Raw genomic sequence first — 17,174 nt, forward strand, 5'->3', positions numbered from 1 at the left:
CAAGATACCAACCCATAGTTAGATACAGGTGGTGTTTAGAGGCGGTCTCATCTAATCCCATTTGGTAATATGGACACTTTATTATACTAAATGATATGTTACTATACTAAAGCAGTAAGAATTTCAACAGATATAACAATTATGATATATTAAAAGTTAATCACAGAAGCAGTGCTTTATCATTGCTATGATTAATTCTTTTAAGTTGTTTTAATTCATGGTTTTGATCCCCACTTAATGTAACAGCCACTCTTAATAACAAATGTCCTTGATTATGACTATAGGTGTTTATTATATTTTGTGGAAAGAAGCTAAATATTTAACTTTGTTGTTTTACTTCATTTTTTGCTGACTCTTCAACTTCCATCCTCTGTTCATCTCAAACTTTTCAGTAGCCTAAACACTATTCACTAATAGTTCCAAGCTGTTCTTCAAAGTTGAAAGGGAATGATAAAGATATTTCTTGTTTTGGTTTCCTCATTTTCCTCAAGAAAATAATGAGGATTTGGGGCACCTGGGTGGCTCAGTCATTAAGCGTCTGCCTTCGCTCAGGTCATGATCCCAGGGTCCTGGGATCAAGCCCCACATTAGGCTCCCTGCTCGGCGGGAAGCCTGCTTCTCCCTCTCCCGCTCCTCCTGCTTGTGTTCCCTCTCTCGCTGTGTCTCTCTCTGTCAAATAAATAAAATCTTTAAAAAAAAAAAGAAAAGAAAAGAATGAGGATTACACATCTCTGTTTCATCTGGGGATTATAACTATGTCAAAATTTCATTTTTAATTCACTACACCATCATTTATTGTCATAGAACTTGTGACTCTTTGGTTATGTTGGTTTTCTGTTACTTATTTTCACTGCATATGTATTATTTCCCCCATTTTATTTTAGTTTCTTTGAGTAAGAGAACAGATACATGTGACATTTGCTTAAACTTTGTTAATCTTAGACACATACTCTTTTTTTTTAACACTACTATTGCTAACATACAGTATTAGTTTCAGGTTTACAATATAGTGATTCAACAGTTCTATACATTACTCAGTGCTCATCATAAGTATACTCTTAATCTCCTTCACCTATTTCACCCATTTCCGCACTCACCATCAGTTTGTTCTCTATAGTTAGAGTCTGTTTTTTGGTTTGTCTCTTTTTTTCTTTGTTCATTTGTTTTGTTTCTTAAATTCCACATCATACGGTATTTGTCTTTTTCTGACTTATTTCTCTTAGCATTCTATTCGGTAGTTCCATCCATGTTGTTGCAAATAGCAAGATTTCATTCTTTATGGTGAAGTAATATTTCATTGTGTATATATACATACATATATATCACCTCTTCTTTATCCATTCATCTTATCAATGGACACAGGCTGCTTCCATAATTTGGTCATTGTAAATAATGCTGCATTAAACATAGGGGTGCAAATATCCTTTTGAATTAGTATTTTTTTATTCTTTGGGTGAATACCCAGTAGGAGAATTACTGAATCATTTGTAATTTTTGAGGAACCTCCAAAGTGTGTTCCACAGTGTCTACACTACTTTGTATTCCCACCAACAGTGTACAAGGGGTTCTTTTTCTCCACATCCTTACCAATGCTTGTTGTTTCTTGCGTTTTTGGATGGATTTAGCTAATCTGACAAGTGTGAGGTGATATCTTAATGTAGTATTGATTTGCATTTCCCTGATGATAAGTAATAATGAGCATCTTTTCATGTGTCTTTTTGGCCATCTATGTTTTCTTTGGAGAAATGTCTGTTCCTATCTTCTGCCCAGTTTTTAATTATATTACTTGTTTTTTAGGTGTTGAGTTGTATCAGTTCTTTATATATTTTGAATACTAACCTTTATCAGATATGTCATTTGCAAATATATTCTCCCATTCAGTGGATTGCCTTTTAGTTTTGTTGATTATTTCCTTCGCTGTGCAGAAGGTTTTTATTTTGATGTAGTCCCAAGTGTTAATTTTTGCTTTTGTTTCCCTTACCTCAGGAGACCTATCTAGAAAAATGTTGCTATGGCTGGTGTCAGAGAAATTATTGCCTGTGCTCTTTTCTACAGATTTTATGGTTTCCAGTCTCACATTTAGGTCTTTAATCCATTTGAGTTTATTTTTGTGTGTGGTGTAAGAAAGTGGTCCAGTTTCATTCTTTGCATGTTGCTGTCCAGTTTTCCCAACAGCATTAGTTGAAAAGACTGTCTTTTTGCCATTGTATATTCTTTGCTTCTTTTTTGAAGATTAATTGACCATACAATTTTGGCTTTATTTTTGGGTTTTCTATTCTGTTCCATTGATCTACATATCTGTTTTTGTGCCAGTATCATACTGTTTTGATTACTGCAGCTTTGTAGTATATCTTGAAATCTGGGATTGTGACACCTCCAGTTTTGTTCTTTTTTTTCAAGACCGCTTTGGCTTTTCGAAGTCTTTTGTGGTTTCACACAGATTTTAGGATTGTTCGTTCCAGTTCTGTGAAAAATGCCCTTGGTATTTTGATAGGGATTGCATTAATTCTGTAGCTTGCTTTGGGTAGTATGGACATTTTAACAATATTTGTTCTTCTAATCCATGAATATCTTACTATTTGTTTGTGTCATTAGACACATTCTTAACACTGAGAATGTTACTTAACAATATTTGTTCTTCTAATCCATGAATATCTTACTATTTGTTTGTGTCATTAGACACATTCTTAACACTGAGAATACAGTATACAGGATTTGACCAATTCTTCATAGGACCATGCAAGCTTACCTTTTAGATTCCCCATTCTATACTTTAAATTAGAATTCAAAGAAAATACCCTTTTAGAGTAGGTATATTAAAATGTATTGTCTGGCTATCTAATTTTATTGTCCATATGCTTGACTCTTTGTTTTCCATGGTAACCATTAACTGGAAGTTTCTTTGTCCCACCCTTCAGAGTTAACTGACTTCTTTTTTTTTCTTTCCTCTTCCACTGATCTATCTTTTCTCATGCCAGTACTGTTTTAACTATTACAGCTTTAGAATATGACTGAAGTTTATAAGAATATACCTATTTTTATAATAATTTTTTAAAGTCATATTATAGAAAAGTTAGAGTAGAAAAAATAACTCTTACCCCTTTACCTGATTCACCTACTGTCACGGTAATTTTCCACAGCTGCATACTTGTATGCTTTCTCTCTATATATATGTTTTTATTTTTATATAAATATGCATATATAAAACATATTAATAATATTCTTCATAGCAGTTTTTTCCCAGCCCAGGAGTCAAGGAATAATACATTGCATTTAGTTGTTATGTCTTTTTTTTTTTTGATCTCTTTTAATCTGGAATTCTTTCTTGTCCTTTTCTTTGATGACGTTGACATTTTGAAGAGTACAGGCCAGTTATTTTATAGAATGTACTCAACTTAGTTTTGTCTAATCTGCATGTTTAGATTCATCCATATGAATTCTTGGTAGGAATGCTACAATAAATGACATTTGTCTTCAGTGCATCACATCAGGAAACACATGATATCAGTTTGTTTGCTATTGGTGATACTAACTTTGATCACTTTAGGAAGGTGGAGTCTGCCAAGTCTGTCCTGTGTAGTTTCCGTTTTCATTTTTAATGTGGAAAGATTCCTTAAGACTGTGTAAATATTCCTGTTTCTTATCAAACTTTGATATAATGTTAGCATCTGTTTGATTCTTGCCTGAGTCATTTTTTTCTGTCATGGTCACAAAATGGTAAATTAAATGATGATTTTTTTAACTGTCATTTATTTATGTCATTTATTTGTTGGCCCTCTCCTGTATAATGCCCATCTCCATTCATTCATTCATTTTTTAAGATTCATATGAACTCATGGATTGCTACTTTATTCCTATTCTGTCCAGCTGGTTAAAATTTAGTCCTTTTGTTATTTATTTTGGTGCTCACATTGTTGCAGAATTAGCCAGAGGGAAATTCTTTCAAACCTCCTCCTGTGTGCTTTTTGATATTTTTTGAGCATTTCCATTCTTTCTGGAATAAGAATATGGCATCTGGTGTCTGTTTGTGCCCTCCCATATGCTAATGAATTTTTAACCTGATAAGTATTAAAAGTTACTACAGTTCCATAACACAGTGATTATTAACTGGTAAACAACGCACATTTCAGAATTTATTAATAGTATTTCTTCATACAATTTTCTGTAAAATAAAGACAACAAATATTTAAATTCTCCTTTTTTTGTTTTGTGATTTTGTGCCTATTTCCTGTTTGTATATTTATAAGTTTTATACTTTGTTTTATGTAACATCTAAGAAAAATAAATATTAAACTGCTTTATTATATAGTTTACAGAATTGTCTGAATTGATTCTAAAAATTGAAAATCAATAAAGAACATTTGTAAGTTGTTTTGGTGAAATTTGCTATATAACAAAACAGTCTGAATAAACCCATAAGGAGGGAATTGTAACCATATGTCACTAACTTTGGGCCTCTCGAGGCATCAGTAATAAAAAACTTCTGTTTTGTACTTACTATGTTCCAGGTAATATTTTAAGTCTTTATGTGTGTTTATTTGTTTAAGCCTTAGGACAACCCTATGAAATATATATATCATTATTCTTTTTTTATTGGTGATGAGACTGAAACAGATATTAAATAACTTGCCTAATGTCACATAGCTATTGCATACCCACTCAAACCAAGTTTTTAAATTTTGTTCATTGTCTCTTCATATTTTTTGTACCGGTTTGCTACCACTCTTTATGATATCCCGCCCCTTCTGATGTTTGCCCCGTGTCAAACTCTTTTTTTTTGTATTATTTTTCCTAAACATCTTTTGTATTTTTTCAGTGACAGTTGTGGGGAGAGATTAAATACTGGTACTTAATCTGTCATCATGAACTGGAAATCAACACATTTCTTTAAACTGAACATAATACAGGAGTTGAGTTTAACTTCAGTCGCATTATTGTTCTTGGATAGATTATGACTTCTTGTGTAAATAATGCAGTCATACTTTCTTTAGAACTATGTTGATGCTTTCCTTAGAAGACTACATACTTATTTCCTTGACTGAGCTTAGAAATTATTTCAGTTACCCACTTCTGACTCTTCTTGGGCATGCCATATCAAAATCGAGACACACACATCCACACAACCACCTACCTATTCTATTCATTATTGACCAAAAATGTGTCTTGAGTGTCAGATCCTCAGAACATAAGGGTATATTAGAAGCAGTACTTCATCTCAAGAGATTTTTATCTTTTTTTTTAATTCTACCTCCTCAGTGTCTCTTTTGCCATCATTCTTTTTAGCCCGACTGTCATTTCCTTAGTTTAATCTTAATCATTTCCTTAATTTAATCTTCATATTTTCTCTTGTGAATCACAGTAGTATTTACCTCTTTTGTCTTAGTAACCTTAGTTTCAGCCTCTTTCTAATCTAAGTTCTGTTCCAGTAATTTTCAACTGTGTGTATGTATCTGAAAATCTTACGGAGTTATTGGTTTTTGTTTTTAAATACTGACATACTCTCAGATACCATTGTAAGAATAAATTGGTGTAATCACTTCAGAAGTTTGTCAGTCTATCAAAATTAAAAGTAGACATATCCTTAACTGACGTTTATAATTTAGGAATTTAGACTACAGATATATACTTGGACATGTGTAAAAAGATGTAGGTACAAAGATGTTCAATGTAGCACTATTTATAAAAACTTAAAACTAAAAGTAATCTAAGTGTCAATCAGAGGACCGTTAGCTTTGGTAGGATAGTTTTGATTCTATGCAATGCTATATAACTATAAAATTAAAAATAAGGTTAATATTATTGATGTTAAATATTCTGTGTGAGAAGAAATTTAATGAAAAAGGCAAGGAGCAGAATGGTATATAAATTCAAAGGGGTGATAAAATCTCCATATATGGACATTTACTAGTTGACAGATAATTTCTGGGATGATACATGAGGAACTGTTCAACAATGACTTTTCTCAGCAGAAAATGAGATCTATAGTGGTCACGAAGCTTAGTTTGAATAGAACACCATTATGCCATTGGATATTTTACTATGTACATCTCTTGCTTTTTAAATTTAAAAATCACTTGTTTAGTAACTGGAAATTGAGATTTTAAGAACATGTACCATTTACAGTAGCACCAAAAAATATTAAATACTTAGGGTAAATCTAACAAAATATGTGCAAGATCTGTATGCCGAAAACTACAAAACTCTAATGAAAGAAATTGAAGATCTTAATAAATGAGGATATATCATGTTCATGAATTAGAAGACTCAATATTGTTAAGATACCAGTTTTCCCCAAACTGATCTTAGATTAACACAGTTCCATTTAAAATCTCTTCAGGGTTTCTTGTAGAAACTGACAGCTTGATTCATAAAAATTATATGGAAGGGCAAAAGAAATAAAATAACCAAAAGAATTTTGAAAAAGAACAACAAAGTTAAAATGTTTACACTACCTCATTTCAGGACTAAACAGTAACTTTGATAGTGTGGTACTGAAGAAAGGATAGACATAAACATCAAAGGAGCAGTATAGAGAATCCAGAAAGAAATACACTCACATATGTGGTCAGTTGGTTTTTGACAAAGGTGCTAGGGCAGTTCTTTGGGAAAAGATAATCTTTTTAACAAATGGTGCTGAAATAGTGGAATATATATATGGAAAAAAAATCTCAATTAACACTTCACACCATAGGCCATTTAGACTATAAACCTAAGTGCAAAACCTGCAAGTATGAAACATTTAAAAAAGAACACGGGAGTTAAAATCTTTGTGACCTTTAAGTTAGTCAAAGATTTCTTAAATACATCAGAAGCATGATCCATAATTGAAAAAATTCAAAAATACACATTCAGCAAAATTAAGCACTTCTGGTCTTGAAAGACAGTATTAAGAGAATCGAAAAGACAAATACAAGACTAGGAAATAATTAAAAATCACATACCTGATAACAGACTTGTATTCAAAAAGATGAAGGTCTTTCAAAATTCAGTACTAAGAAAAGCAACTGATACTTCACCAAAGAAGATAGATGACAAACACATGAAAAGCAACTTATTACTAGTCTTTAGAGAAATGCATATTAAAAGCATAATGAGATAATATTACAAATCATTTCAAGAGCAGTGGAACTCATATGGCTGGTGGGAATGCAAAATGGCACATTCATTTCAGAAAGCAGTTTGGCAGTTTCTTACATAGATACTTCTCTGACCCAGCAGTCCCTCTCCTGAGTAATATCCAGGAGAAATGAAAACTTTGGTTCACATAAAAACCTATACTAGAGTGGTGTCTAGGTGGCTCAGTCGGTTAAGCTTCCAACTCTTGATCAACTCCAGTCATGATCTCCAGGTCTTGAGATCAAGCCCTGCGCTTAGCTCTGTGCTCAGCCGGGAGCCTGCTTAAGATTCTCTGCCTACCTCTTCCTCTGCCCCTCACCCTGTTCGTGCTCTATGTCTCTCTAAAATAAATAAAATTAAAAAAAAACCCTATACCAGAATGTGTATAGCAACTGTATTCAAAATTGCCCCAAACTGCAAACAACTCAAATGTTCAACTGATAAAGGTATAAAAACAAATTGTATTATCATCCATACAGTAGAATAATTCTCAACAATTAAATGGAAGGTGCTACTGCTACATGCAACAACATGGATGTTTCTCAGTAACATTATACAGAGTAACAGAAATCAGATACACAAAACTACATGCTGTACAATTTTATTATACATTCTGGAAAACGCAAAACTTTAGGGTCAGAAAACATATCCAGAATGGGGCAAGAGACTTAACTACAGAAGGGCATTAGGGAATTTGAGGGTTGGTGGAACTCTTCTATTTCTTGATTATTTTGTTGGTTACCTGGCTATACATTTGTCAAAATTGCAGAACTGTATATTGAAAACAGTAGATTTTTCTTTATATATAAATTATACCTTAATTTTATCCAGATGCAAAAGGGTAAAAATAGACTAATTATTTCTCATACTTATAAGACTATTTCAAAGCCTGACCAATATATATTTTGAGGTTTAGAAAGCCCCAGACCAAAACACAAGAACAAAAGAAAGCATTTATCACATAGTGGAAATTTCAGAACTGAGAGCCATAGATTGATGTAATCTTTATTCTTTTTCAGCTCTCTAGCAAAGGTACACAGAATGATTGTAAATATTATTTAAATTAAAATTAATTGTTTAAAAAGGTTGTTGAATTGTTTCTGTTGATTCTAAATCTTAAGGGGTAGAGCATGAAAATTTGCATTTTTTTTCATCTTTATAGATCCTTCAGAGGCAAGGCTCAGATGTACATCCGTTCCCTCAAAAGACAACATACAGTGTTACACCATTTTTGAAAAGCTCAAAAACTAGAAAAATTAAAATGTATTTGTCCAATGATATGTATATGTGATAAAACTATTTTTTTAAGAGCCAGGACATAATATACATGAAATTTAGTGGAATAGTTTGTCAGCCCTAAGGAATAGGGGAAGAGATCATAGGTGGATACAAAGTTATTGGTATCATACTAGGTCTTCAATTTGGTTGTCTGTTCATATGTTAATCTTATTATGCTTTATACATCTATTTTGAAGCATCGAATATTACTTTAATAAATCTTAAACAGAAGCACTTTGCTTTTGTGAATGGAATATTTTTGAAACACCTGATCATGTTACTCTTCTGTTCAAATATGAACATGTTACTATCTGTGCATTACCTAGTATTCTTAGGATAACATCCAGATTTTTTTTGTCATAGTGAGGTGACCTTGTTATTGTCCAAACAAGTGTTCTTCTGAAAGTGAAAGCGGGGGGTGGGAGGGAGTAGGTTACTCTTAATTATTCCAAGACATAGGCATAAAGCAGGATGTATAAGGCACTCTGTGATTTGGTTTCTGCTGATCAAGCTTCAGTATATTCTTACACTTATCCTGTACCAGCCTTTTGAGTTATTGGTGAAGCTTTTTTTGAAATTTCTATTCCTTCAACCTCCACTTTCCCTTTGTTGCCAGATTAAATCGTACATCTTTCTTTAAAGATTTAGTACACACTTTTGCTTCTCTAGAAGGTTTTTCTTAACCATTATCACTCTTCCTAGCTAAGACAGAGTCCTTCTTGCCCCTCAGCATCTGACCCTGTGTGTGTATTCTTAGTTAAACCAATTACTAAATTGTTATAGTTGATACCTATTTATGTTCCCATTAGATTCTTCTCTGAGATCCAGGGAATATATTTGTTTTAAGCTCTTACTCTAGCAGAAGACTTGGATACTGAGTAAATGTCTGTTTGAAAAACGGAGTTCATATAGTGAACATTTGGTAACAGTGTTATTTTTTCAGATTACTATTTTAAATTGTCATACAGTTATATCTAATTATTTATATACCTCTGTAAAATTACCTTTATGTTTCCCTTTTTGTTGTGTTATATTTTTTTTTGTAGTAAAAAACACAATGTGAGATCTACTCTCTTAACAAATTTTTCAGTGTACAATACAGTATTGTTAGCTATAAGCACAATGTTGTACAGCAGATTTCTAGTTCATTTTAATTTATAAGCTCTTTTCTATGTTAATGTTCTTAGCCTTATGTCATTTGTTGCAATAATTTATCAGTGGGAGTCTTTTTAATTGTATATATCTTGATGCCTGGATTATAAATGTTCTTTATATAATCAGGATTATTAGTCATTTTCTGTTGTTTTCTCTCTTTGATGTGTTACTTGGAAAGCCTTTCCCCACATTTTCAAGTAATTTAAATATTTCTTTTTTCTTCTTGTATTTTAATAATCTTTTTTTATATTTAAATGTTTGGAATCTATTTGCATAAACCATTCATTTCACTTTGAATATGTCTTTAAGTGACTATTCTTCATGTTCCCTACTTTCACCCTTTCATAAGGACCATAACGCTATCTCCACTAAGAATTATGTTATGGTTTCTTAATGATTTCTGAATGGTTGTGATGCTGTATCTGTTGTTTGGACAACTCTTTGCCTATATTACTGTACCATTTCAAGGTCATCAGCAAAAATTGTTCATTGAGTCTTTTAAGAAGATCACTGAGATGGAAAGTGGCAAGATCTTTTTGATGTTACAGCCTACATTATTTGAGGAGAAAAGGCTAGTACACATGAACTGTTAAAGAGTAGCCCTAAGGTGGTATGATGTGAACGTGTAGTCCAATGTGCTATATACGAAACCCCCTTTTGGAGATCAGTATGAAGAGATATCACTAAAAAAAGACTATAATATCTCACACCGGACTTAACTGTTGACATACCACATTTTTCTTTACACTCTTCCTTTTTTAAATACTGCTTGGAATTTATAAGAAAGCTTAACAGCAAAATTCCAGGGTCCAAAACTGCCAAGGATTAGTGTGCATTAGCCAGCTGTGCAGTCCATTCCTTGGGAAGTCTTAATTTTTTAGTTACAGAAGTTAACTTTTAACTATTTGAATTTTTTACCTCCGTTTTTTACCCTTCTAGTGATTTTTTTTTTTAATTTATAGTGTACTATGCCCACTGGTAATACAACTCATTGGATGATCCTTCAATACCAAAGCACATGTAGAATTTAGGAATATTTCCTCTTTATTAAAGAATTATTACTTCTTTATCACTATGATTTGTCTTAATGTTTGTGCTTTTCTTAGCATTTGCTTAACCACAAACTTAGCTCTTTGTCATATTATTATTTTTTAATTATTATCCAGTAAAATTGACTCATTTTCTTTTATGTAAAATTATGAATTTTAACATGTGTTTAGATTTATGTAATCACCACCACAATCAAGATACAGAACAGTTTTCATCATCCCTTTTTAAAAATACCCCTTTAATCATCCCCCTTTAAAATATCCCCTATAAAAAAAGAAAACCTTTTTCTTCGTGTTGTCCCTTTATAGTTAGATGCTTGCCCTACCTACATCTCCTGGAAACCACTGCTCTGTTTTCCATCACTGTGGTTTTCTCTTTTTGAGATTTGCAAATAAATTGGAATCATAAAGTATGTAACTCTTTAGAGCATAAAGTCTTTGGGTAAGCATAATGCCTTCAGTGACCATAATGCCTTTGAAATTAATCCAAGTTGTTTGAATCAATAGTTGGTGCATTTTTTAAATTAATCAGTTCTCCTCCATTGTGTGGATATACCAGTTTGTTTTATCCATTCACCTATTGACAGGCATTTGGGTTGTTTCCATCTTTTGGCCCTCACAACTAAAGCTGCTGTGAACGTTATGTGTACAGCTTTTTGTTTGAACATAAGTTTTCATTTTGCTAAAGTAAATGCCCAGCAGTGCAGTTGCAGGTATTAGGGTATAAGTGTGTGTTTAACTTTATTAGAAATTGCCAAACCATTTTCCAGGGTGTCTATATCATTCTGCCTTTCTGCCAGTAGTGTGAGAGTCCCAGTTGTTCCACATTCTCATCAACACTTGATATTGTTTTTACTTTAGCCAACTTAGTAGATACACAGTTGTATCTCACTGTGCTTTTAATGTACATTTCCTTAATGCTAATGATGTTGAACATCTTTTCTTGTGTTTATTTGTCAGCCTTACATTCTTGGTAAGCCATGCTGATTATTAATTTGCATCTAAAGGCTTTTTTTAAAAGGGGATATTAATTGTCACTCATACTAACCTACTCTAAATATGATAGACCAGTATTGGATATGAGAAGCAGACTAGTTTAGTTTAGTTCACTCTTTTGTCATGTACTTATCCACTAAAAAATTTGATCCTCGGGGCACCTGGGTGGCTCAGTTGTTAAGCATCTGCCTTTGGCTCAGGTCATGATCTCAGGGTCCTGGGATCGAGCCCCACATCGGGCTCCCTGCTTGGCAGGAAGCCTGCTTCTCCCTCTCCCACTTGCCCTGCTTGTGTTTCCTCTCTCGCTGTGTCTCTCTCTGTCAAATAAATAAATAAAATCTTAAAAAAAAAAAAATTTGATCCTCCATTCCCTTAAAGTTGCTTGCAAACAGTAAAGTGAAAGAACCCCAATATATCCCACAGCTATTATGTAGATTCTCAGTATTTTATTTTATTTATTTGATGGGGGGGAGCACACAAGCAGGCGGTGTGGCAAGCAGAGGAAGCAGACTCCCTGCAAAGCAGGGAGCCTGATGTGGGGCTCGATCCCAGGACCCTGAGATCATAACCTGAGCTGAAGGCAGACACTTAACCGACTGAACCACCCAGGCGCCCTGATCTCAGTATTTTAAACATACCCTATATATGTAGATGATCATTATCTACACATGTATATATTACATATACATAATCATTTTTTCCTTATATAGTCTTATTTTCCATAAAAATTCAGTTTTTCTTTTTTTAAGATTTTTATTTTATTTTTTTTAATATTTTATTTATTCATGAGAGACAGAGAGGCAGAGGCAGAGGGAGAAGCAGGCTCCCCACTGAGCAGGGAGCCTGATGCAGGACTTGATCCCAGGACCCTTGGATCATGACCTGAGCCGAAGGCAGATGCTTAACCATCTGAGCCACCCAGGCTCCCCTTTTTTTAAAGATTTTTATTTATTTATTTCACAGAGAGACAGCGAGAGAGGGAACACAAGCAGGGGCAGTAGGAGAAGGAGAAGCAGGCTTCCCGCGGAGCAGGGAGCCCTATGCGGGGCTCAATCCCGGGACCCTGGGATCATGACCTGAGCCAAAGGCAGACGCTTAACGACTGAGCCACCCAGGCGCCCTCAAAATTCAGTTTTTCTAAACATAAACGTTCTAGGAGCTTATCGTTTGGACTTTATTTACATGTAAAGTAATCTTCAGTTCATCTTCAAGATGTGTGATACCATTAGCCAGAGGTTGAATGATTCTCATTAATTTAATCTGTTAATCAGAGATGAGAGCTATGGTTCCTTTAAATAGGTAAAAGTAATTATTAAGGGAAAGGACTAAGCATTTTTATGTTGATTAAGGTAATGCTAACTGCTATAATAGATTAATCTCAATATCTCAGTGGCTTAACACAATAGAAATTTATTTCTCACGCCCATACCTATAAAGTGCAATTAAGGGAAGTGGGATGTCACTGCACCACCCACTTACTCAAGGACCGAAGGTCTCCTGGGTCATTGATACCCTGCAGGCAGGTAGGAGAGTAGAAGATGGAAAAGGCACTCCTGCTTCTTAACTACTTTGCCCAGAAATGTGCAGTACACATTACCATGTCCTCCCAGGAACAATGTTAGCTAATGGAAACAAGAGGACAGAGGGGTAGGGTCGAAAGAAATTCTTTGTCATCAGCCCAGTACTTGCTATAATTACCAAAGATCCTCTCTAGGGTCAGAGTATTAATCAAGGAAAGGCAGAAGAACTGTGGTCCTTATTGGTTAAAACAATCTCTTTTGGCTTTTTCAGTTTGTTTGTCCTTGTTTCATCTGTCTATACTACAGAAAGATGAAGTTGCTGAATAAATGACTTCTGGACAAGTTGGGATAACATCGCTTAGTATGGAGTATATACAATATCAGTATGACTGATATGTAAAGCCCAGAAGGAAGTGTTCTAAATTTTCTTTTGAAATGTGATCAGCTATATTATATAATTATACCTGTGAGAAGGCAAAATGCTTCCTAGTCAATGAAAGTGAGCTTTTTATTTTAAAATAATGCAGTGGATCCCTTAAAGTAAATGCATGATGAATGCCCATATATGAAACAGATTAAAATGGGGATGTTCTATTTGAAATAAGTATTGGAATGATTAAGTGTCTCCTTCCCTCATAACCACCTCCAAGAAACTTCTGCAAAACTTTGGAACAGTTTGAATAATTTCCTAGTACATAGGTCAGTAGAAATGTATAAGGAAAAGAAATTATATTTGTGATGATTAGGAGAAATAGTAACTAAAATTAAGCAATTCTTCAATATTTTTTCTATATCTTAATTTCCCATTGATAATGTTAATTTGTATATTTTCTAGTAATTTTAACAATTCAGGTTGTTTCAAACTGAAGATAATTTTTTTTAATATTCTCTTTTCCTTCCACACAAATCACTTTATCAATGTACCTTATATTCTAAATTAGAGGTTATCAAAATTTATCTCAGTACTAGTACGTGTACTTATTTTTAGTGCTGAATAGGGGCATTGGAGATATCTTTTGCTTATGTGATCTGAAACCTAAAATTTTTGAAGTAAAATCAGCTAAAATTCTAACCACTTCCTTCAGCATTCTATTTACTGATTTCTCTTTTGATTTATTATCTACATATATTTATTCTTACATTTTTTAGTTTATCAAGTGGGGAAGATAATAGAGATATTTTAATAATGGAATATATTATTAGTTACACTTTATTGCAATAAAAACATGTATTTTAAACAAAAATGTAGTAAAAGCCCTATCCACAATGAAATTCTCCTGTAGTTATAATTCTTAATTTTATTTTCCTGAATTCTGTTATTTGTCTCTGAAAAATAGAGACAAGTTTTCACAAAACAAGAATTCAGTGCCAATAAAAAATGAAAACCTGCCCATCTCCATTAGTAAGAGAGAGATATAAGTTAATGTAAGTTAATACTACATTAAAATAGTGCTTTTGGGGGCACCTGGGTGGCTCAGATGGTTAAGCTCAGGTTGTGATGTCTGGGTCCTGGGATCGAACCCCACATCGGGCTCCTGGCTCAGCAGGCAGTCTGCTTCTCCCTCTGCCTCTCGCCCACTGCTCATGCTTTCCGTCTTTCTTCAAATGAATACGTAAAATCTTTAATAAATAAATCCATAAAGTTAAACATACACATACTATATAATCCAGCAATTTTATTCCTAGAGCAGTGGCCCCCAGAGTGTAGTTTGGAGAGCCCTGGTGATTTCCAGGGCACATCTATGAGGTCAGACTATTTTCATAAGAAGAGGAAGATGTTACTTGCTTTTTTCATTCTCATTCTCTCACAAATGTACATTGGAGTATTGGTGTCGTGTCAAAGAATATCCACATTTACCTGCAAAGACTATTAAAATATGCCTTCCTTTTCCAGCTAATCAGTGACACTGGATTTCTTCATATATTTCAATGAAAACAGCATATTTTAATAAAATGAAGAAGCACATTTGAAACCCTGTTTTCTATTAAGCCAGACATTAAAGAGATTTATAAAAATGTAAAACTATCATTCTTCCCACTAAATTTTTCATTTTAGAAATTTAGTTATTTTTCAGAAATACATACTTTATGATAGTTACTTTAATTTTTAAATGAATTAATACATATTTGAAACATTTATTATTTTTAATTTCTAATATGAATCTGTTAAATAACCCACATAAACAAAAGCAGTGTAGTTTTTTTGAGAGTAATTTTTTAGTAATTTTTAAGAGAGAGGTCCTGAGAACTAAAAACTTCAAGAACCTCTGAGCTAGACAAATGCATGCATGGACACCAGGAGACATGTATAAGAAAGTTTGTAGCAACATTATTCATAATGGCCTAAAACCAGCTAATCAACAATAGAATTAATAAATAGGATATTCTAAATATAGTTCAAGACCAAAAAATAATGAACTAAGCTACATGAAACAGTTACGTATAAATCTTAACTATAAATGTTAAAATGAAAGAAGTCAGATTCAAAGTAATTCATATTGCATGATTCCATTTGTGTAATGTTCACAACCAGGTGTGTAATAAACTCAGTATTTAGAGGTGCAGACTTGGGTAGTTAAAATGTACTGACTGATAAGTCAAAATGACTGTTACCCTTAGAGGGGGAGAAAAGACATTTTATTGGAAGAAGGTGCTAGCAATGTTCTATTTCTTGATTTGGATGGTGGTTGCAAAGGTATTTTTCTTTATATTAATTTATTAAATGTTTTATGCACATTTCTGTATGAATGTTCTATTTCATAGTAAAAATGCTTTAAAATAATCATTTAATTATAAAATCTGGATAAAAATGATTTCTTCAATCTCCCTTTAAAAATATAAGCAAAATATTCATAACAGTAGATGTTTATTTAAAGCACAGTGATATTTGGGTCCTTATTTATCAACATACATTATTCTCTAGATTGATACGTTAGTTTGTCTTTTTTTTAACCAAATACTATTTTACACATTCTTAATGCTACAAAAATTTGGACTTGAAACCATATTATAAGAAAAAACTGTGATAAACATTGTTCTCTTAATACTATGCAAACATAAATTATGTCTCATTTGTTTGAATTTTTTTATTTGATACAGATAGTCGTACAGGCACTGCAGTGTTCCCATTACTCGATACTTTGGCAGTTGGTGAAAATTACTGATGGTTCTCCTTCCAAAGTAAGTAAGAGTTTCTGAAGGCAGAAGAGTTATTACTAAAATAAAATAACCTTGCTTAAATCATTATTTAATAATTTGTTACCAATTATTATAATAAATTATAATTTTAATGAAATATATAGTAATTATTGTTATCAACTCTTGCTTTATCTATGAGTAAGTATATTTTACCTCTTTGAAAGATAACCAGTTCTTCAAGCAATAGATGCAGAGTTGTATAGATACACGAAGTTAAAAGTCTTACAAGAAATAACTGTAGTAGAAACCACAAGAGCTCGGATAGGTGACATGCTATTAAAAAGAGAATAATATTGAAGGTAATGCTATGTAGCTCTTAGTTATGGAATTATGGCACCTTGGGGCCCAAACTAAATAACACTCTTGTTAAAAATAAATTGTTAGATAATTTTTTTAAATTTTAATCTCGCCATGACCATTCAAAACAAGGAAAGTACAAATCAGAGATTAAATGAAACTAGGATCCAAGAGAGTCAAACGGAGCCTAAAGCCTACTATCCTTGAGGATATTTTCTAATGTAGACAAATCCCAAGGCCCTTCAGGGGTGGAATATCTAACAGCATATCTCTAAAGTTGGGACCCTAAAGAATTGCTTCCAGTACAAGGGTAAATTAGAAATAAACCTCAACAGCTCCATTTATGGGGGAATATAAGGAAAATAGCCTGTCTTGAAATTTTTCATTGAATAAAGGGGAGAAAATAGGTCTTTCATGAAAGTTTATAACCGTGAGCGAGCTTTCATGTAGGTTTCCACCCTAAGTCCATACTACTTCAGTGGTCCATTAAAAAATTTAAAAAGCAAGTTAAGATTTTGATTTAAAATATTCGTTGGTGGTATCTCCAAGCACCTAACACAATCAA

The 17,174-nt window shown here is 33.0% G+C and overlaps 1 protein-coding gene across 2 annotated transcripts in view; it reads left to right on the forward strand.

Moving 5' to 3' along the window:
* The window catches only part of STAG1 (STAG1 cohesin complex component), a 423,203-nt gene that overhangs the window by 349,993 nt on the left and 56,036 nt on the right, over positions 1 to 17,174 (forward strand). For both annotated transcript variants that reach the window (XM_028099176.2, XM_028099177.2), the window contains one exon: positions 16,214 to 16,294. In XM_028099176.2, coding sequence (XP_027954977.1) covers positions 16,214 to 16,294 — 81 coding nt within the window. The remainder of the gene's footprint in view (positions 1 to 16,213; positions 16,295 to 17,174) is intronic.

Source organism: Eumetopias jubatus, unplaced genomic scaffold, assembly GCF_037043125.1.
Source record: "Eumetopias jubatus isolate StellerSeaLion01/CBP00866 unplaced genomic scaffold, mEumJub1_p1.0 scaffold_1, whole genome shotgun sequence".
Lineage (NCBI taxonomy): Eukaryota > Metazoa > Chordata > Mammalia > Carnivora > Otariidae > Eumetopias > Eumetopias jubatus.